We start from the raw sequence: 21,477 nt of genomic DNA on the forward strand, positions 1-21,477 counted from the left end.
TCCATGCCAAATTACACTGGTGATTACATCAGGATCGTTAAATGTTAAAAAAAACAGGGGTCGTTAAATGAAGATGATGATGATTAGATCAGGAATCCTCCCAAGATTTGGATAAAGTAAAAAAATAATGACTTGAGCTCCCCCTTTTAAGCCAGTTTTTATATGCAAACTATTAAGAGAGGACTTAATGTGTTGCAATCTGTAAAAATCACATTCAGGAGCAGTGCTTCGGAGTCAGTTTTTTCAATCATTCCACAGGAAAGCATGCTACTGTTGATTTGGTGATCTCTTCGGAGATCCTCTTTGCAATGCCGTACTCTTTGGGTAGCGTTAAAAGATCAGAAAACACAAGATTTTTAATTGAAACAATTCGCTTTAATGATAAAACCATCAGGCTGGCTAAAAGTGTTGTCTTGTTACACCGAGTGCTAAGAACATGGAAGATAGCAGCAGGACAAATACTACAAATGGGTAAAATGAACCTCATCTTAAGAAGGGAAGGTTCTCTGTTCCAGATGTTTCTCTCCAACAATAGATTAAATGTAAGCGGACAGTTGTGGCAGATCTGCAGCAGCGTAGACCTGCTTTTTATTGTTTGGGGAAAGCAAAGTCCGTCCTTTTTTTTTTTTTTTTTCATTTTAAATAGTTTGCAGGAATGGATAAAAACTGAAATCAGAATAAATTTATAAACCCGCAATACAGTAAATTTTCAATATTAAGGCTTATGCATTTTAGAATATCAAGTAAATTATCCCAACAGGCTACATTGGTTCAACAAACATTAAAAGAAATAACAATGCAAGAACAATGGGGGTATTGCTCAGCAGTTAAAGATACAACATTTCTGAGAAAGCTAGGCACAACTTTAATCCCCCAAAAAACCCTTATTTTTGACACAGACGTTTTGAGCTTCGAACCCTGAAGTTTAAAACAAGTTTTACTAAATTCTTGGTAAGTGTAAAGTTACATGGATTATCATTCTTGCAAGTGATCAGCTAAAGCCAAGTGCAAAGTTTAGAGCGGTTGAAGGAATCGCCTGACAACAAAATAATCAAAAATGATTTTTCTGATTTGCAAGTTTTTGATCTCCTCGAGACCAAAATAGTGGTGTTAGGAAGAGGCAGCAACGTACCGGTGAGCTTTGGTTTCAAGTTAGTTGATTTAATTGGCTTTGGTAAAAGTTTCAAAACCCCCAATGCCACTGACAAAATTGCAGCAGAAATATTGTTCTAACAAAATACAGTATTTCCCCAATTCATCATCCTGACAAAAGAATCACAAGACTGAAAGCATGCATTTATCAATACCTATAATCTCACGGGGGGGGGGGGGGAGATTCCTTTTTTTTGTAACTTTTTCCCTCATCCGGTTCTTGGTCCACAAAACCAACAATTCTTGGAATGTGTCACTTCTTGGTGCTAAGTAAAACAAGTCTTTCAAAAGTATATCTTTAAACATCAACAAAGTCATCTGTAATTGGCTCAATTTTTTTTTTTTTACATAGAAAACACAAAAAACTGAGAAGGCATGAAAACTGTGTTCCTAAAACCGTGTATTCCCCCAAAGAAAAAGCCACACATTTGTAAATAGCAATGGTCAATTGTTTGTTTTTGTTTTTGTTAAGTACAGATGGAGCTCGTAGCTAAAAACCCAGAGATAAGCTGTGCAATAAATTAGGCATGCAACCGTGGGGAAGAAGCACTGGCCAAGGGCTCCATTCCTTTCCCAAATCAAACAATACACAGTGGAGCAGATGCTAAGTTGCACTTAGAACTGCCTGCCTTCAGCGCAAAGGTGGTGTGAGAACTATGACATCATTACAGTATGTTTCCTCTCTACAAATATGCTTTTTTAACCCACCTGCAAGCCCTTTATTTTCCAAACGCAGGCGGGGTGGGATTGGCCCCTGTGGAGTAGGTTAAGATGACGGAGAGGCATCTATGTAGTGGAATAAAAGGCCAGGCGTTTCAATCCTATCTATAAAAATTAGATTATAATTTCTGATATTGTAGGCAACAAAATCTTTTTTCCCCCCCAGATAAGTCAAAAGTAGTCTTTGGCATCTGTAAACTTTTATTCCCCCACCCCTTTCCAAAAGTAAATAAACAAAAAACAAAACAACAACGTCGAACCGTCTATAAAAAATACAGTTTAGGACAAGCTCCTTGTTTCCCTGATGTAAAATTTCACAATTTTAAATAAACTGTAAACGGAGTACATTCAATATATAAAACGTCTGAGGTTTTGGCAGTCCAGCATAGGGAGGGGGAGAGAGAGAGAGGGAGGGAGATCAGAGAGGAAAAAAAAAATATTCGGAAATCTTTACGAAGTAGGACGTCTTGCTAAACTAAAGGTCTTTAACTTGTCTTTTACCAGGAGGAGAAAAAAGGCTTCCGGCTGTGAAAAGTCTGAGTAAATGCATTGCTCAAGTGAACGATCCTTCCTTGAGTTCCACCGTGGCTTCTCTCCACTATCACCCGAGGCATCTGGACCAGTTGAAGAGGACTTCTGCCATCCTTTAAGGCCTGAGTAAGATTAAGGATCTGCAAAAAAAGGAACGATGCGAAGATAGAAAATAGTACTTTTATGAGCTTAGCCCTAACGCTGGCAGAAATTGTCTTATCTTAAAAGCTATGCGTTCTCTATGGAAACATGGACACGAGACGCACACAGCTGTTATGTAGTTCATGGAACTACGTCTACGTGGAGGGAACTGGGGTACCCCAAGGCTCCGTTTTAGGACCAGTATTCTTCAATATCTTGGAGCGGTGCGGTGGCCTAGAGAGGTGGAGCTCTCGCCTCACAATCAGGAGGCTGTGAGTTCGATCCTAGGTAGAGGCAGATATTTCTCTCTCTGGGCACAATGAGGATACATCTGCTGAACAGAACTCCGCACTGGTGACAGGAAAGGCATCCGGCCATTAAAACACTCTGCTAGCTCCGTTCAGTTGCCCAGACTCTACCACGCAAGGGATTATGGGGTTGTTAAAAGAAGATGATGATGATGATTCTTCAATATCTTCATCAATGATACAGGTAGTCCTCGACTTACAACAGTTCGTTTAGTGACCATTCAAAGTTACAACGGCACTGAAAAAAGTGACTTAGGACCATTTTTCCACACTTATGACCAATGATCACGTGATTTACATTCGGAATCTTGAACAACTGACTCACATTTATGATGGTTGCAGTGGGGGGTGGTGGTGTCAGGCGATCCCCTTCTGCAATCTTCTGAGCCAGATTCACTTAACAACCGGATTATTAATTTAACAACTGCAGTGATCCACTTAACGAACGCAGCAAGAAAAGTCATAAAATGAAGCAAAACTCACTTCACAAATTTCTTACTTAACAACAGAAATTTGGGGCTCAATTGTGATCGTAAGCTGAGGACTACTTATAATGAATGAAACAAGTTGTGTACTAAAGTCTAGGAAGAAAAAAAAAAACCTAGGTTCTATACTTAACTCAGAAGCAACAGCTACAATTATATATGAGGCAGAGATACGAATTTAAAACCCATCGTCCAAGAGAAAATCTCCTTACCTGCCCTCTCATGACAGACATTTGGTTCTCAAATGTAGCTTTGTCAAACCCCTTGTCAGTCTTTATTGGAAGAAAAATAAATTGATTTGAGAAACCTTCATAAGTCAAATCAGATCCACCTATAAATAACCAGACTTAAAATAATGAGAAAGTATACCAAACCATTAAAAAGCTTGTACAAAGTCCAATTAACTTTCCGTATATTTATTTATTTATGTATTTATGTATTTATGTATTTATTTATTTATTTATTTATTTATTTATTTATTATATTTCTATACCGCCTTTCTCCCGTAGGACTCAAGGCGGTGTACAGTCAAGAAAAATGTAGACACACAAACATCATAAAATTGCTAATTAAAATTATTACAATGTTTGGCCCAATTAAATAAAACCCAGAATTAGATAACATTTAAAAAATCATTCACATGTTCATATGTTTAGCCCCGCCTGTTGGAACATCAGGGTCTTGAGGGCACGGCGGAAAGCACGGAGATCAGGGATATTCCGTATCTCCGGGGGCAGTTCATTCCAAAGGGTTGGAGCCCCCACAGAGAAGGCCCTCCCCCTGGGAGTCGCCAGTCGACATAATTTGACTGACGGTACCCTGAGTAGTCCCTCCCTGTGAGAACGAACTGGTCGGTGGGAGGCTATTGGTGGCAAAAGACGGTCTCATAGGTACCCAGGTCCTAAGCCATGGAGCGCTTTAAAGGTGATAACTAACACCTTGAATCGCACCCGGAAGACCACCGGGAGCCAGTGCAGCTCACGTAGGAGAGGTGTTACATGGGCGTAATGAGCTGCGCCCATAATCACCCGCGCGGCTACGTTCTGGACCAGTTGGAGCCTCTGGGTGCTTTTCAAGGGGAGCCCCATGTAGAGAGCATTACAGTAGTCCATACGGGAGGTAACTAGGGCATGAGTGACCGTGCGCAAGGTGTCCTGATCCAGAAAGGGACGCAACTGGCGGATCAGGCATTTTGACATTTCACTGTATTTTACAAGTTAGAACACATATGTTATAGAACAAATATGCACGAGTCTGCGTTATTCTGCCCATGGCGGTGCTACTTTAAACAGTTTCGCCCAAAATTACTTTTGAAAATTTACCTTAAAAAGTTCATAAAGATCTTCACAGAGGTCCTGTACAAAATTCATGTCAGAAATACGAGGAAGTATCAAATCTATTGTCTCTTGAGAAAAAGGGACCTTTGCTTGCGGAAGCCAAGCCCAGTGGAATGGATCTGAGAGACGGGGAAGAGGCAAAAAGAGATGCTTCCAAATAAACAGGTGGAATTTTCAACTTTTCAGGTGTCATGTTCAATTTATTGACTTTTAAGTCAATTTCCTCATGCACGTAATCCTTGACTCGTGACCACAATTGGAACTGTAATCTTGGTCGCTGGGTTGAAGCGACTGCGCTTCAGTCAATGAGCACAATCCCGGCACACCAGGTTGGGGTTGTTAAACGATCACTTGGGTCGTTAAGCAGATGGGAGTCCAGGGGAAAGAGCCTCAGGGAGTTGGGAAGAGATCCCGGGAGGATCCACTCAAGAGCTGAAAATCTTCCCTGCCAAAATCCCAGCAGGGTTTTCGGCCCCTGAGCTCCCAGCCATTTCCCAACAAGGAAATTCAATCTTAACATCTGTGTGATTCATTTAATGACTATAGTGGTCTGCTTATCGACCATGGCAAAAAGAAGTGCTGAGATTTGCTTAACGACTGACCTCATTCAGCAACAGGAATCCAGGTCCCAATTGTCGTCATAAGTCGAGGACTACGTGTATAAACACATTTTTATCTAATGGGAAAAATTCAGAAGGCGCATCCTACCAATCTTGGCCTTAGAAATTCCTAAAAGTGTGGTTATTCGACCCCATGAAGTTGTGTATTCTTGCCAACTTAAACAAAACAACAGACTGTCCTTCACATGAGACAGGTTAACGTTACCCAATTATGCATTTTGCACATATATTTTGTCAAGTGACAAAATAGATGCACAAAATGCATAATGATCAATTACGTATAATTGAAAATCAGGTGTAACAAATGTGAAACTACTTTGAGAGCTATATAAGCCCTGGTCTTTGCAATGCAAAATCCTATTAATCATTTCTGTTCACGTGAAGTTAACAACTTCAAAGAAAAGCATGAATGCCTGCCTTATGTTTGCTAGGTGGATATTATTTATTATTTAGTGTATTGGATTTTTATCCCATGTTTATTACTTTATAAGTAATTCAAAGTGCCAAACATATATAATAGTCCTTCCTCCTCTTCTTTTTCCTCCCAACAACACCCAGTGAGGTGGATTGGGCAAGACAGAGTGACTCAAAGTCACCAAGCTTGCTTTCACCCTAACGCAGGACTAGAACTCACAATTTCCTGGTTTCTAAGCCAGCACCTTAACTTTACGCTATTGTCCATCTGTAGATATAATACAATCTGCTAATAGCAATACTTGCAATCTCATTGCCTTCTCATCTAGAAAAATTCAAAAACTCACACGCTCTCCACTCATCCGGATGCTTGAAAGGAAAAGCGAGGCCATTATCAATGGCTGCAATTTTAATAACAGGTTCCTTTTCATTAATCCACTGGATCTCCTATTGGAAAACAATTAACAAAAAGCAAATTCAAAAGTACCCTATTTCCCCTAAAAATAAGACATCCCCTGATAATTAGCCCAATCAGGCTTTTGAGCGCTTGCGCTAAAATAAGCCCCCCCACCCCAAAAATAAGCCCTCCCCGAAAATATTTAAATGCATGTACAGCCGCTCTCCATTTCCTCTGGTTAGGGTTAGGGAGACAGAGCTGGAAATCAGGTAAGATGGCAAGAGGAGCCCCGTCTTGCTCCACGTGCCCCAAAATAATAAGACCTCCCCAAAAATAAGGCCAAGCACTTATTTAGGGGTTCAAAAAAAATATAAGGCAGGGTCTTATTTTCAGGGAAACACGGCAATCAATACACACCTATTTAACATAGAAACAAAAAGTAACATTGGAACAGAATATTAAGCCTGCACAATATAGTTCATGCAATATTCTTTCCAATTTATAATTCGGCGATCATCTAGCACGAGTATATAAAATTGATGATTGAGGAAGCATTACACATGATTTAATTCTATCTTATTCCATAAGAACACAGGATAAGAAAGGATTCTTTATAAAATCCATAATCGGATACATAAGAGCCTTGGTAGTACAGTGGTCTAAGGCACCCTGTTATTAAGCTGGTTATTAAGACCAGCTGCCTGCAATTACTGCAGGGTTCGAATCTCTCCAAGGCTCAAGGTTGACTCAGCCTTCCATCCTTTCTAAGGTAGGTAAATTGAGGACCCAGTTTGTGGGGGCAATAAGCTGACTTTGTATAAAATATACAAAAGTATGAAGGCTATTGCTTAACGCATTGTAAGCCGCCCTCAGTCTCCGGAGAAGGGCGGCATATAAATCAAATTTAAAAAATAAAATAAAAAAAAATAACTGAACACAAATCACAACAATAATTGATCATTGCGGCATCCCTAGGATCAAAGCAGAAGAGCTCTTGTCCGTCCTACCTTGTCAGAGAGATCAGTCCCATCGCTCTGTTTTTCATACTTCACTAGCCAATTATCGTTGCCTCTATCTTCAAAGGAATTAAGGAGAATCAGAGTTAAATGAAAGGCAAGGGAGCTGCGGTAAAATCTGCCCCAGTCATGACATACAATAATGGAATAGCTTGCAATATTGAAAGATCTGGGCCTGTTATATTTAAACAAATTGCAGGTTGAATTTTTTTTTAAAAAAAAACAAATTGCAGGTGACTCTGGGACACTGTGACCGTCATAAATACGAACCAGATCCCAGGCGTCTGAATGTAAATCACGTGACTGTGGGGATGCTGCAATGGTCGTTAAGTGTGAAAAATAGTCCTAAGTCACTTCGAACGGTCACTAAATGAACTGTTGTAAATTGAGGACTACCTATATTAGTCTACTAGCCTAAAGGCAGTAATCATTCAATATAGACCATTTAAGCCTTAAAGAACATGGACATTTCCTAGCCCATTTTCCTTTACTTGAATTTGATCAGAATTCAAGGGTAACATCTGCACTACTATTAATCTTTTCATCGTTCCCATCACCCATCTCCTCCCACTTATGACTGTCTGACTGTGACCTTGTTGCTGGTATCCTTATGATTTATATTGACTGTTTCCCTATGACTATCATTAAGTGTTGTACCTTTTGATTCTTGACGAATGTATCTTTTCTTTTATGCACACTGAGAGCTTAAGCACCAAAGACAAATTCCTTGTGTGTCCAATCACACTTGGCCAATAAAAAAATTCTATTCTATTCTATTCTATTCTATTCTATTCTATTCTATTCTATTCTATTCTATTCTATCTATTCTATTCTATTCTATTCTATTCTATTCTATTCCAGACGAAAAGAATAATAATTGAAAATGTTTTAAATTATGGGCCAAATTTTATTTAATTATTTTTAAAAATTATTTAAACTTTTGTGTACAAATGTTTTTATTTTGGCTGTTCACCCCCCTGAGTCCGAAAGGAGAAGGGCGGTATACAAATCTAATAAAAGATAAAGATAAAGATAAAGAAAAAACCCTATTACATACCAGTATTTCTGATAACATAATCAAGCACAACCAGTTTCTCAAACTGGGACTGAAACTGTTTCCTTGTGTTCTCAGGCAAGGGGTCGGTTTCAAATTTCCTGAGCCAATAGTCAGCCTCTTTGTAACCTTCCACGAAAAGCTGAAAGGAGCCAACCTGCCATTTGAAATAAAGCCTGCATTTATGAAATGGACCTGGAGGCGTAATGCATTTGAAGCGCCCTTTATACGTGAAAGCCAAATAAAGGTATTAAAACAAATGTCCTTCCTAAGTACAGCCGTGAGCTTAATCAATAGGTATAAAAATAACATTTATCAGGAAAGAAGATTCCACTGCTAACTTATCAAATTACAGTTGGTTTGAGAATAGCCTTTCAAAATGTATATTTAATCTGAACTTGCAAGTTAAGACTCAAAAGGCCCAAAAGTCCTCTGATGCATGGGGAATTTGAGAAACAGGACTGAGTTTGGTCTGTGTTTTTTGTATTTCTTAAGTTAAAAAAATAATAATAAAGTCTACTGAGGAAATAAGTCTTCTAGCTTCACCGTTCCTTGGTGGAGTAAACAACTTTACTAGCTTTAATGTTATATCAGACTTAAAAGTCTACAGAGATTCTCCATCATCCAGGTCAGAGTTGTCCCAAAGATGCTTTTTCAGGAGGCAATTGGACTTTCTGTTGTTTTTTTTTCTTTTGAAGACGTTTCGCTTCTCATCCAAGAAGCTTCTTCAGCTGACAGGATAGTGGTGAATGGAAGGATTTATAATATAGGAATGGAAGGAACTCTAACCCTATCCTGTCAGAACTGAAGAAGCTACAGAGGAATTCTTGAGTCTGTCATCTGCACCTCTATAACTGTCTGGTTTGGCTCTGCAACCCAACAAGACAGACACAGACTTCAGAGGATAATTAGGATTGCAGAAAAAACAATGGCTACCAATCTGCCTTCCATGGAGGACCTGGATACTGCATGAGTCAAAAAGAGGGCTGGGAAAATATCTACAGACCCCTCGCATCCTGGACGTAAACTGTTTCAACTCCTACCCGCAAAACGACGCTATAGAGCACTGCACACCAGAACAACTAGACACAAGGACAGTTTTTTCCCGAAAGCCTTCACTCTGCTCAACAAATAATTCCCTCAACACTGTCAAACTATTCACTAAGTCTGCACTACTATTAATCTTCTCATTGTTCCTACCACCCATCTCCTCCCACTTATGACTGTATGACTGTAACCTTGTTGCTTGTATCCTTACGATTTATATTGATATTGTTTCCTGATTGCTTATTTGTAGCCTATGACTATCATTAAGTGTTGTACCTTATGATTCTTGACGAACGTATCTTGTCTTTTTATGTACACTGAGAGCGTATGCAGACAAATTCCTTGTGTGTCCAATCACACTTGGCCAATAAAAAATTCTATTCTATTCTATTCTATTCTTGGATGAGAAGCTAAACATCTTCAAAAGAAAAAAAAAACCAGAAAGTCCAGTTGCCTCCTGAAAAACCATCTTTGGGATCAGACTTAAAACTTTTCCTTATTATTTATATTTTACTACTTACAAGTTATGCCAGAGCAGGAATAGAAGCGAAGAACAAACCACACCCCCGCCCAAATAAAATTGAAGTGGGGAACATTTTTCAGGGCTGCCAAGGGGTTTACCTTAGGAGGTAGTCCAATTCGATGAAACTTTTTGCCAACTTTTGGCACTTTTTCCAAAGCGTATTTCTTGCCTCTCGACTTGGCCCGATCTATTGCACTGTAGTTGAACGTCTCGCTTACAAACCAGACCACCTGAAAGACAGACAGTGGAATAACGTTTAACATTTTCAGGGCGACAACTGTATTCATTGTATCCACCTCTTCATTGAGCTGTACAGGTAGTCCTCAACTTACGACAGTTCATTTAGTGACCGAGGTTACGGCAGCACTGACAAAAGTGACTTTTGACCGGTTTTCACTGACTATTTTGGCATCCTCGTGCGTTCAAAATTCAGACGCTTGGCAAGCGGCTCAGATTTATGACCGTTGCAGCATCCTGGGGTCATGTGATTCTGACAAGCAAAGTCAAGGGGGAAGCCAAATTCACTTAACATCCAGGTTACTAACTTCACTGCAATGATTCGCTTAACAACTGCAGCAAGGAAGGTTGCAAACTGGGGCAAAACTCAGTTAACAAATGTGTCACTTAGCAGCAGAATTTGTGGCCGTAAGTCAAGGACTCCCTGTATTTTGTCTTTAGGCCTTCTAGCAATAAACAAAGATCAAAATGTTTATCTCAGAGGTCAAGAGGAGAATCAACCGAGGCTTCTTGGTGGTTTCATTTGAGGCAACCTCTGCTGTAGTTGCTTGCTTGCATTCCAGCAACATTTTTATTAGGCCAGTTTCAGAGAATTACAACAACAAAATTGCAAGTTGTCAAATTTGCAAGCTGTTGCAAAAAGTGTGCAGTAAAGGGAGAATAGGGAGTGGCTGGATCCACCCTGAAAGCTGCATGGTTAAGAGTGATGTTGGCACCTCTGTATCTACAGTGTAGCAGCATATTGATAAAATATACACAAAATTCCAACTGGACCCCCAGGCCAAGAAAGGAAAGGGCCCCTCCCATACGCTAATTTCCTGCCTCACGCTGACACCTCCATCAAATTCCACCAAATTCCCACAGAGACCAATAGGAGCCAGCAGTGGCAGCCAAAAAATCCAATGCAATGCTAAATTGCATTAACAGAGGGATACAATCAAGATCAAGGGAGGCACTAATACCACTCTGTAAAGCCTTAGTAAGATCACACCTAGAGTACTGCATCCAGTTTTGGTCACCACACTATAAAAAAGATGTTGAGACTCTAGAAAAAGTGCAGAGAAGAGCAACCAGGATGATGAGGGGACTTCAGAAGTTGTGGGAGCTTCATCCCTGGAAGCTTTCAAGAAGAGACTGGGCTGCCATCTGTTAGAAATGGTGTAGGGTCTCCTGCTTGGGTGGGGGGTGGGGTTGGACTAGATGACCTCCAAGGTCCCTTCCAACTCTGTTAAATCTGTTAACTCCAAAATTCAAAGCTATTCTCCCAGTCTGAACATTAGTTTAAAAGGTTTTAATTCAACGTGTGTTTACAGTTTTGACCACGAATTCTTTTCTTCATGCTCAATTGATGTTGCAAACTACTCTTACCTTCGTTTTGGGTACCACTCCTAATCCTAGTTTGCTGTCCACAAGATAGGCACCAGCTTCGGAGAGATATCCCTGATTAGGAACAAGACAGCCTCTGCCAAAGCAGCAAGGGCAACAGATTTTGTGGAAATATTTGGTCCATTTTGGATTGAGATGACCGTAAGGCTCTTCAGATTTGGGTTTAAACACTCCAATACTTTTCTAAAGGAGAAAAGGAAGAATGAATAAGGAATCATAAGGAAAGGAATCAGAAAAGTGTGCACTTCTTTGCTAGTCGTATATAGAAATAGTTTACAAAAACATATATTTTAAATTTTTTTCATCCCGCCTTTATTAGTTTTATTAATAACTCAAGGTAGCAAAAATACCTAATGTTCCTTTCTCCTGTTCTCCTCAGAACAATAATTCTGTGAGGAGAGTTGGGCCAGAATGGGCCAATTTGCTGCAGGACAATTTAACAATTCTGTCTAATTATTTAAAATAAATAAATAATAATTTAATTTTGCCCATTCATTCTGTCCCTCCCTTGGCATCCTTTCTTTAATGATTCTGTTCCACCATTTCTTTGATATGAGTGTAACTCTTGTCCTGCGTTGAGTTGTCCCAAAGGTGAGTTGGCCACAGCAAACAGCCATAGATCCAAAGAGTGATTGGCCCAAAGTCATCCACGTTGGCTTTCCTGCCTAACGGAGGGGACTAGAACTCAGCTTCTTCATTTCCACTAGACAAAACGGGCTTGGAAGAGAAGCCTTTGTGGCCTTGGTTGACTAAAGCTACCTGGTGATCTAAAATTCAATGTCACTACAGGTAGTCCAGTTCATTTAGTGACCGTTGGAAGTTACAACGGCACTGGAAAAAGTGACTTCGAACCGTTTTTCACACTTACGACAATTTCATTTGTGTGATCCCCAAGGTCACACAATCAAAATTCGGGCACTTGGCAGCTGACTCATATTTATGTCCTGGAGTCATGTGGTTACCATTTGTGACCTGACAAGCAGAATCAAGGGGGAAGCCAGATTCACTTAACAACCGTGTAACTGACTTAACAATTGCAGCGATTCAGTTAACCATTCTGAGAGGTTAAAAGTGACGTAAAGTCAAAATACAAGTCGAGCATCAAAATATAAAAGATTCAGATTTTTTTGCAACTTCACCTTCCAAAACAAATACATACAGTATTTAAACCATAGTCACAGTAACACAAGCATGTTTTATTTATACAATATCCATTAGCAGAATAAATAGCATTCCAAAAATAAATCAAAAATTCAATATGATGCTGTTGTTTCGGAGATGCCATTGATTTCGGATGGAAGGAAAAGAGGACAAGGCAGCTACTGGAAGTCCTGACTTTGAACATGAAGGAGCAATAAAAGAAGCAATTTTTTGACTCTCGCAGCAATGAGATTTAAAAGACCAGACGCACAATAAACCATTAATAACCACAATAAACTGACAAGAATTTTACTTGCCCTCAAATGCAATCACTGCATATTTTCCAAATGTACTACCCTGTTTCCCCGAAAATAAGCCCTCCCCGAAAATATTTAAAAGCAGAGCTGGAAATCAGGTAAGACGGCAAGAGGAGCCCCATCTTGCTCCACGCGCCCCAAAATAATAAGACCTCCCCGAAAATAAGGCCAAGCGCTTATTTCGGGCTTCAAAAAAATGTAAGACAGGGTCTTATTTTTGGGGAAACATGGTATAATATTGCCTCTAATAGGGTCCCTAAAGTTAAGGGTGATGTATATTTTGCCATTGTTGTTACTTGCGAATTCGTGTCCGACCCATACAAATATTTTGCCATATAAAATACTGGCAGACTAAAATAAAAATTTTTTAAAAAACCAATGGGCTGAAGCTGAGCGACTACATGATAAGTCACCATAAACAAGAGCAGGTTTCACTAGTTATGCTATTACAGCATTTAGTGCCAATCGATGGCTGGCGTGGAGCCAGAGGCACAGAAATAAGCCAAGCCTATATAAAATTCTGAACCAATTTGTCTTCTTTAATAATGAATGGCCTTAAGAGGAGAAGGTGGAGACATTGATCTGAAATTTAAAATGGGATTGCATGGATACAAGGACAAGCACGGAATTATCCGAAGCCAGAGACTTCAAGGCCCAGTTGCTAATACAATGATTTCATTAGCAGTTGGCTTTGGAGCAAAGAGCTGCAACATTTGTTTTCATGCCAGGATCCATTATATAGACAATTATTTCCAATTTAGCTCCCTTATTTCCTCTCTTTTGTCTCCTATGCATCTTAACCTCTGCAGCCATATTCAATTACTTGCCTGGTTCATGTTTACTTCGTAGTAAAGAAGGGTATCACTGCAGAATCCTAGGCAAAATTGTGAAGGGAAGGCTGCTGTAGAACTATTTTAGTATGGAGCTCCTTTATGGAAGATAGTAGTTATACTAAAAAACTTATTGTGTTTAATGTTAAGGTCCTTTCATCCAAATTTCTTATGCCATCTAATGTCATTGAGTATCACATATATTTCAAGTATTTATTAAGTTTATTTTCCTTGTCTATAAAGCAACCTTATTTCCTTAATTTTATTTGATCCAGGAATTGTTGATCAAGGCAAAAGGCTCTTCTAATTCAGGTAGTGCCACTCAGTTATATTATTTCAACACAAAAGATAATTATGGCCCACATTTTACTGTTTAGTAGGTTCTGGAGATAGATCCAGAACAAAACAGCAATTCTGTTTCCCAAAAGATGCAATGCTCTTATGGATTAGTGTGCTTTAGCAGTTTGCATTCATTTCAGTTTCACAAGTTACATCGCAAAAACCCCACAAAACCTGGCCTCTCTCAGCTTTTTCTAATCCAACTTCTTTAGATAATATCACTTAAATATTTGACAGTTTTGGACAGTTACTATGAGGGTTGGAGATCAACAAGAGTTATGAAATCTAAAGTTAGAAAATGTGTACATATACATAAATTGTGTCATCAAGTTGGTTTCAACTCTTAGCAACCACATATAGACTTTCATACAGATTACAAACATGATCTTTTGAAACACATTGCAGAAAATAAATCACCTGTTAAAGAACGCCGAGCTTTAATTTATAAAGCAAGAGAATTGTTATGGGACAAAAATGAGACTTTTCTTACAACTGATCATGAAGTCTTTCCAAATAATGTTAACTGAAGAAATGCTGATCCAATAAGCTCCATAAATACACAACAAAAAAGGGAACATTTTAGTTAATTAACCGTGACTAAAAATCCCAGGGTTCCCTCCATCCATGGTGTTTAGCATTATGCACAGAGTAGGATTAAACATTTGTTATTCTCCTAATACCAGTTTTCCCGAACTGGTCCAAGCCGGCAGCAGCCCTCCACTGAGCAGGGGGCTGGACTAGACGACCACAAGGTCCCTTCTAATTCTGATATGTCGATTTGACTTATCTGTTCTGATTCTGATAAGTCTATTTGCCCCAGGTTGTATTAACTGGTCACTAAAAGGATTTTAAAAGAGGATTGGGCAAGTAACTATGCAAATACAAACTTCTGCATATTGGGAGAGAGTGAAGGAAGGAAGGAAGGGATACATCCCTACATGAGCACAATGCTCAACAAACCACGGATTTGCGCAAATGCGTTTAGCAGTCCTGCTAGCAAGATATAGCAGTATAGAAAGCGCAGCACGCTTGTTCCTTCTGATAAGCTGCAAGGATAGGACTCTGGTATTGCTGTGTGCAGAGATGCATGCTCAACCTTACTATGGCAATTTTCCCCCCCCACAAAACCGTTCAAGCATTTTTTTTTAATAACATAAACCCCCAAAGAATCCTGAAGCCCAAGGCACTCACTCTCTTAGAGTCTTTGACAAAGTAGCTTCCGCTGGAACCTTGGGAGATTCTTTCCGGAAAGACTTCGCTTTCGATGGCTTGTTCCGCTTGCTGCATGACTTCAGCAAATTCGGGATCATCCACAAAGAAGTTCATCTCTGCAATGCTTCCAACATTTCCTGTGGGTATTGCAACAATCATTTCAAGTTAGTGCCGTCAGCTGATTTTTTTTTTTCTCTTTCCTCAACTCCCCCCCTTTTCATCTCTCAATATACACTTAACACTGGTTTACTTCCTACCGGTAGTAAGAAAAAATACAGGGACACAATAGAAATGCCAAAATAATAGGTACAGGACTGCAGATGCTACATTTGCATAATACAGCTACGTTGTTGGAAATTTGACTCGCCATAGGCAGAAGGACAGCACGCGGAATGAATCATATCAGACCCAGATAGAAGACCGTTAATATTGAACGCGGCACAGAGATTCAGTTTCAGCCTTCAAAACCAACTTGTGGATTTCCCTGAAAAGAAACGATGGGGTCCAGTTCGTCTTGTACACTACTCTCTACTGCTACCAACCTGCCTTCAATGGAGGACCTGTATCCTGCACGAGTCCAAAAGAGGGCTGTGAAAATATTTACAGACCCTTTGCATCCTGGACATCAACTGTTTCAACTCCTTCCCTCAAAACGACGCTATAGAGCACTGCACACCGGAACAACTAGACACAAGGACAGTTTTTTCTCGAATGCCATCACTCTGCTTAACAACTAATTCCCTCAACACTGTCAAACTATTTACTAAGTCTGCACTACTAGTAATCTTCTCATCCTTCCTATTACCTATCTCCTCCCACTTATAACTATAACCATGTTGCTTGTATTTTTACAATTTATATTGTTTTTATTGTCAAATCCTAGTATGATTTGATTGCTTATTAGTAATCGATGACTATCACTAAGTGTTGTATCTTATGATTGATTCTTGATGAATGTATTTTTTCCTCTCTTTTTTCTTTTCTTTTTCCTTTTATGTACAGAGAGCATATGCACCAAAGACATATGCAAAGATTGTGTATACAATCTCTTCTCTTCTCTTCTCTTCTCTTCTCTTCTCTTCTCTTCTCTTCTCTTCTCTTCTATCCTATCCTATCCTATCCTAGAACAGTAACAATGGCAACAAAGGAACAAGCACATAAACAATTCCCTAAGCATGCATCCACCTGCAACTCTTTGCTCCTATATTTTTTTTAAAAAAAGAAGTTTAACTAAGCCACATTGTCCTCCCACCTTCAACCCCAAAGAGCAAGGGTATGGCCTCCAAAGCAGCTGCATCCCACCCCTAATTCAGTGCTTGAGGGGCTGCCCCAAGTTCAGCCAGTGGGCTTTGTGCATCAGCTGAGACTGCCTTAATCACTATACTCGAGGGGCGAGTCGGCCTTGACTCCAGGCAACTCCCTGGAATAGTCTCTGCAATTTTTCCAAGCAACATACAGATAGTCCTCGACGTACGACCACAATTGAGCCCAAACTTGAAACATTTGTTAGGTGAACCTTGCCCCACTTTACGACCTTCCTCGCCACAGTTCTTAAGCGAAATACACCCCAAGTTAGCAACACAGTCGTTAAGCGTATCTGATTTCTCCATTGGCTTTGCTTGTCCAAAGGTCGCAAAAGGGGGGGGTTGTCACATGACCCCAGGACATTGCAACCGCCATAAATATGAAGCAGTTGTCAAGTATGCTGAACCTGGGCCAAAGTCCACCAGCTAGGACTTCAAATCAGGGACTCCGTGAGAGGCCGGCTGCCTTCCATTCAAGGCCACCCAACTGACGGTTAGTCCTCGACTCTACAGCCACAATTGAGCCCAAACTTTACATTGCTAAGTGAAAGATTTGTTAAAGAGAGTTTTGCTCCACTTTAAGACCTTCCTTGCCACCGTTGTTAAGTGAAACACTGCAGTTGTGAAGCTAGTAACACCGTTGTTAACCGAATCTAGTTTCCCCATGGGCTTGGCTTGTCCGAAGGTCGCAAAAGGGGATGACGTGACGCCGGGAGACTGCAACCGTCATAAATACGAGCCAGTAGCCAAGCATTTAAAGTTTAATCACGTGACCACAGGGAAGCAAAACGGTCATTAAGTGTGAGAAACAGCCGAGTCCCTTTTTTTTCAATGCCGCTGTAACTTCGAGCGGTCACTAAACCAACGGTTGTAAGTCGAGGACTCCCTATATCCAAATTTTGATCAGGGGGGAGATGCAAAACGGTCATTAAGTGTTGAAAAACGTCCCTGTGTCCTTTTTTTTTTTCAGTGCCGCTGTAACCTCGGTCACTAAATGAACCGGTTGTAAGTCAAGGACTATCTATATCCAAATTCTGACCACGGGGATGCAAAACGGTCATGTAAGTGTGGAAAAACGTCCCCGTGTCCCTTTTTCTCAGTGCTGCTGTAACTTCGGTCACTAAATGAACCAGTTGTAAGTCGAGGACTATCTATATCCAAATTTTGACCAGGGGGGACGCAAAGCAGTCATTAAAGTGCCCCCAGTCCCTTTTTTTTGCAGCGCCTTTGAAACTTCCAGGGGGGTCACTAAACGAGCTGTTGTAAGTCGAGGACCGCCTGTACTTCTCCCCTCCCCCCCCTCCTTGGGGAGAGCCAAGCCAGGAGCAGCCAGAGCCTCCCACGTGCGGCCACGCCCCCCTTCCCTCCTCTGCGCAGGCGCGCTGTTTCCTCACGCGGCACGAGCATCCCACGTGTGGCCACGCCCCCCCCGCCGTCCCTTCCCTCCCTCTGCGCAGGCGCGTCCCGTTTCCTCAGCCGTCAACATCGGCTACGCCTCAGCTCACCTGTCCCCTCGCGGGCCCTCCGGCCCCAGCCCGCCGCCGCCGCCGCGCCCAGGAGCGGCTCCGACTCCTCGCCGTCGCCTTCCTCGTCCTCGTCCTCCTCCTCACACGCCGCCTCGAACGCCTCCCGGGCGGCGAGGAGGCGAACGGCGCCGCCGGGAGCGGTCGGCGCCGCCCGTCCGGAAACCGCCACGGCCGGCGGTTCTGTCTCCAGCTGCAGGAGCTCCTCGTCGGCCTCTTCCTCCGCTTCCGCCTCCGGGGAAAGCACCGAGCCGGCCTCCGCCATGGAGGCTCGCGGAGGCAACGGCCGGCTCTCGGGCTCGAGCGCCGGACGGCTAAGGGCGCATGCGCCCCGGGGCTCGGTGGATGGAGGGGGAGTCTCGCGCCTGCGCGTAGAGGCCCTGGCGCGTGGGGTTGTCAGGGCGCGTGGGCGGGACCAAGAAAAGGGGGCGGGGCTTGGCTTCCAGCCCCTCCCTTTGCTTTTTCCTCGTATCTTTAAGAAGGAATTCGTGGGAACTGGCAGCCAAATGCGGGGCGTGTCAGGAAGTGGGGATTTTAATTGCATTGAGCCCTCCATCCGAAAACCCAAATCCTGGTTTGTTTCCGAAGGGAAATGTTGGGTCTGTATAAAAACAAGGGGGTCGTTATGCAGGTAGTCCTCGACTTACGACCATAAGGTGTTAGAGTGAAACGTTTGTTAAGTGAGCTTTGGCCCCCATTTTACGACCTTGCCGCAGTTGCTAAGTGAATCACTGCAGCTCTTAGTAACAGGGTCGTTAAGTGAATCTGGCTTCGCTTATCAGAAAGTCGCAAAAGGGGATCACGTGACAACCCCCCCCCCCGGGGGGACACTACAGCCATCATAAATATGAGTCAGATGCCAGGCGTCTGAATTTTGATCACATGGGGATGTCGCAACGGTCGTAAGTATGAAAAATGGTCGCAAGTTGCATTTTTCCAATGTCGTAACCTTGAAGGGTCAGTCAAGGACTACCAGAATGGCAGCTAGATTTGAACCAGGGTGCAAACGAAATTTAAAATGCATTTTTTTCCCCTATTGGACGAAAATGCAACTATGAGTCATTTGCCAAGCATCCAAATTTTGATCACATGATTATAAGGATGCTGCGAACGTAACTGAAAAATGGTCATAAAGTTATGTTTTTCAATGCCGTTGTCAGTTTGAATGGTCACTAAATGAACTGTTGTAAGTCGAGGACTACCTGTAGTGTCTTTTCTAGGTACATCCTTCAATATAAAGTATCCGTGAGCATTGCAGCCATCTTTGCCATTATGAATAAGGTTCAGTAGTCCTTGAATAAATGCACGAACGCACAAATGCCCTCCTCTTTCCTTATCAACTGTCTGAGTAAGTCAACACTGAAAATATCAGAGAGGAGGGAGTCAAGCTATTCTCCAAAGCACCTGAGGGCAGGACAAGAAGCCATGGGTGGAAAATAACCAAGGAGAGAAGCAACTTAGAACTAAGGAGAAATTTCCTGACAGTGAGAACAATTAATCAGTGGAACAACTTGCCTCCAGAAGTTGTGAATGCTCCAACACTAGAAGTTTTTAAAAAGATGTTGGATAACCATTTGTCTGAAGTGGTCTAGGGTTTCCTGCCTGAGCAGGGGCTTGGACTAGAAGACCTCAAAGTTTGTAACCAGTGGAACAACTTGTCTCCAGAAGTTGTCGGTGCCCCATCACTGGGAGTTTTAAAAAGACTGGACAGCCACTTGTCTGGAACGATACAAATAGTCCTCAATTTACAACAGTTCACTTAAGTGACCGGTCAAAGTTACAATGGCCCTGAAAAAAGGGACTTACGACCATTTTTCACACTTATGACCGTTGCAGTATGATCATATGATCAAAATTCAGATGCTTGGCAACTGATTCCCTTAAGTCATGGGGTAACTCAGAATCACTTAACAGCCGTGTTTCTAACTTAACAACTGCAATGATTTGCTTAACTGTGGCAAGAAAAGTCGTAAAAATGAGGCAAAACTCACTTAGCAACATAAATTTTGGGCTCAATTATTGCCATAAGTTGAGGACTACCTATATAGGGTCTCCTGCTGGAACAGGGGTTGGACTAGAAGACCTCCAAGGTCCCTTCTGACTATTATTCTGTATCCTTAAAAAATTACCTGGTTGCTGCTTTGAGTGGTTCGATAAAAACCTAAAATAAAGCGAATTGTCCACCCATCACAATCCAGCTTTCTGACCGTCCTGTGTAAACTCTTTACGGCTTTAATGCCAAGCTAAGCAGAATAAAACGAGTGCCATTAAAAAGGACTGTTTGTTCCTGAGAAATGGTCCCAGCCCTGGAATTGTTTGACCGCAGAAGGACACTTCCTGAATTTCCTGCCTATCTTGTTTCAAGGCAGAATATTTTGTGATGAAACGTTTTGCAAAGCCTTGGCCATTTGGGGAAAAAAGAAAACTCTGCCCAATTGCATTTTCTTTGAAGGCCTCTGGAGCAACAGGGATTAAAAGCATACTTGCGAATACAAATGCCAAATGCCTTCTCCCACTTTTAAATAAAAGAGACTCTATTGATAAATAAAAACAACAACAAAATTCTAGATTTCACTAATTTTATATGACCAATATGGATTTATACTGTTTATACCTTTTATTTGATTTCAGATGCATTTCAGGCTAACATTTTGTTTATACCTGCGTGATTATTAACGGGTCCTGCTCCTTCGTCATCTGGCAGTGGGAGCAATAGCATTTTACAATGTAGAATGGAAACCGAGTTTTGTGTTATAAATCGGCGCCCTCTTGCGTTTCTAAAATGCAGAACTCTTCCAAACACTTTTTAATCAGCCTTAATTTTTAGTTCAAGAGAATACAGCCAGTGATGGACAGAAGGTCTATATATCAAACTGGAATCAAAGAGGGGGGGAAATCCTATATATTTGTTAAAGACTTACATTAATTTATATTACCTTTCTGCATCAACTAACAAGATGAGGGTTTCCAATCAATTTTCATGTTCTTATCAATTGAAGGTGGGGGCAAGATACTGAATAGCAATAGCACTTAGACTTATATACCACTTCACGGTGTTTTACAGCCCTCTCTAAGCAGGTTACAGAGTCAGCCTCTTTCCCCCAACAATCTGGGTCCTCATTTTGCTGACCTGGGAAGGATGGAAGGCTGAGTCAACCTTGAGTTGGTCAGGATCGAACTTCAGACCGTGGGCAGAGTTAGCCTGCAATGCTGCATTGTAACCACTGCACCACCATGGATGGATGGATGGTAGGTAGGTAGGTAGGTAGATAGATAGATAGATAGATAGATAGATAGATAGATAGATAGATAGATAGAATAAATAGGTTGTAATATTTAATTTAATCATAGCTCTGGAAAGCAATCACAATAGCACTTAGACTTAAATACCGCTTCACAGTGCTTTACAGCCCTCTCTAAGAGGTTTACAGCCTCTGGCCCCCC

At 41.4% G+C, this 21,477-nt stretch overlaps 1 protein-coding gene across 2 annotated transcripts; it reads right to left on the bottom strand.

The window, feature by feature from the left end:
• Positions 1-353: 353 nt before the first annotated feature.
• On the bottom strand, positions 354-20,500 carry PI4K2B (phosphatidylinositol 4-kinase type 2 beta). Of its 2 annotated transcripts, none has more exons than XR_015729289.1 (10): positions 18,016-20,500; positions 15,186-15,343; positions 11,351-11,551; positions 9,844-9,975; positions 8,179-8,332; positions 7,113-7,180; positions 6,056-6,155; positions 4,660-4,793; positions 3,550-3,668; positions 354-2,543 (listed from the first exon to the last, which is right to left on the bottom strand). XR_015729289.1 is itself a non-coding variant. In XM_034426285.3 (10 exons), the coding sequence occupies exons 1-10, from the start codon at positions 18,587-18,589 to the stop codon at positions 2,370-2,372; spliced, it is 1,755 nt and encodes a 584-aa protein (XP_034282176.3). In that variant the 5' UTR covers positions 18,590-20,500; the 3' UTR covers positions 354-2,369. The 2 variants fall into 2 exon arrangements, 1 of the variants encoding a protein (XP_034282176.3); XM_034426285.3 differs by having other exon boundaries at positions 3,550-3,609.
• Positions 20,501-21,477: the final 977 nt, after the last annotated feature.

Source organism: Pantherophis guttatus, chromosome 8 (genome assembly GCF_059756535.1).
Source record: "Pantherophis guttatus breed Tessera chromosome 8, ASM5975653v1, whole genome shotgun sequence".
NCBI lineage: Eukaryota > Metazoa > Chordata > Lepidosauria > Squamata > Colubridae > Pantherophis > Pantherophis guttatus.

Excerpts from the sequence above, each read along its gene's own strand:
- PI4K2B (XM_034426285.3), bottom strand. The coding sequence starts at position 18,589 with ATGGAGGGCTCAATGCAATTAAAATCCCCACTTCCTGACACGCCCCGC. Across the intron at positions 15,344-18,015 it reads GAGGGCCCGCGAGGGGACAG|GAAATGTTGGAAGCATTGCA; the intron begins GTGAGCTGAGGC and ends CAATACCCACAG. Across the intron at positions 9,976-11,350 it reads GAGTGGTACCCAAAACGAAG|GTGGTCTGGTTTGTAAGCGA; the intron begins GTAAGAGTAGTT and ends TCTGTCTTTCAG.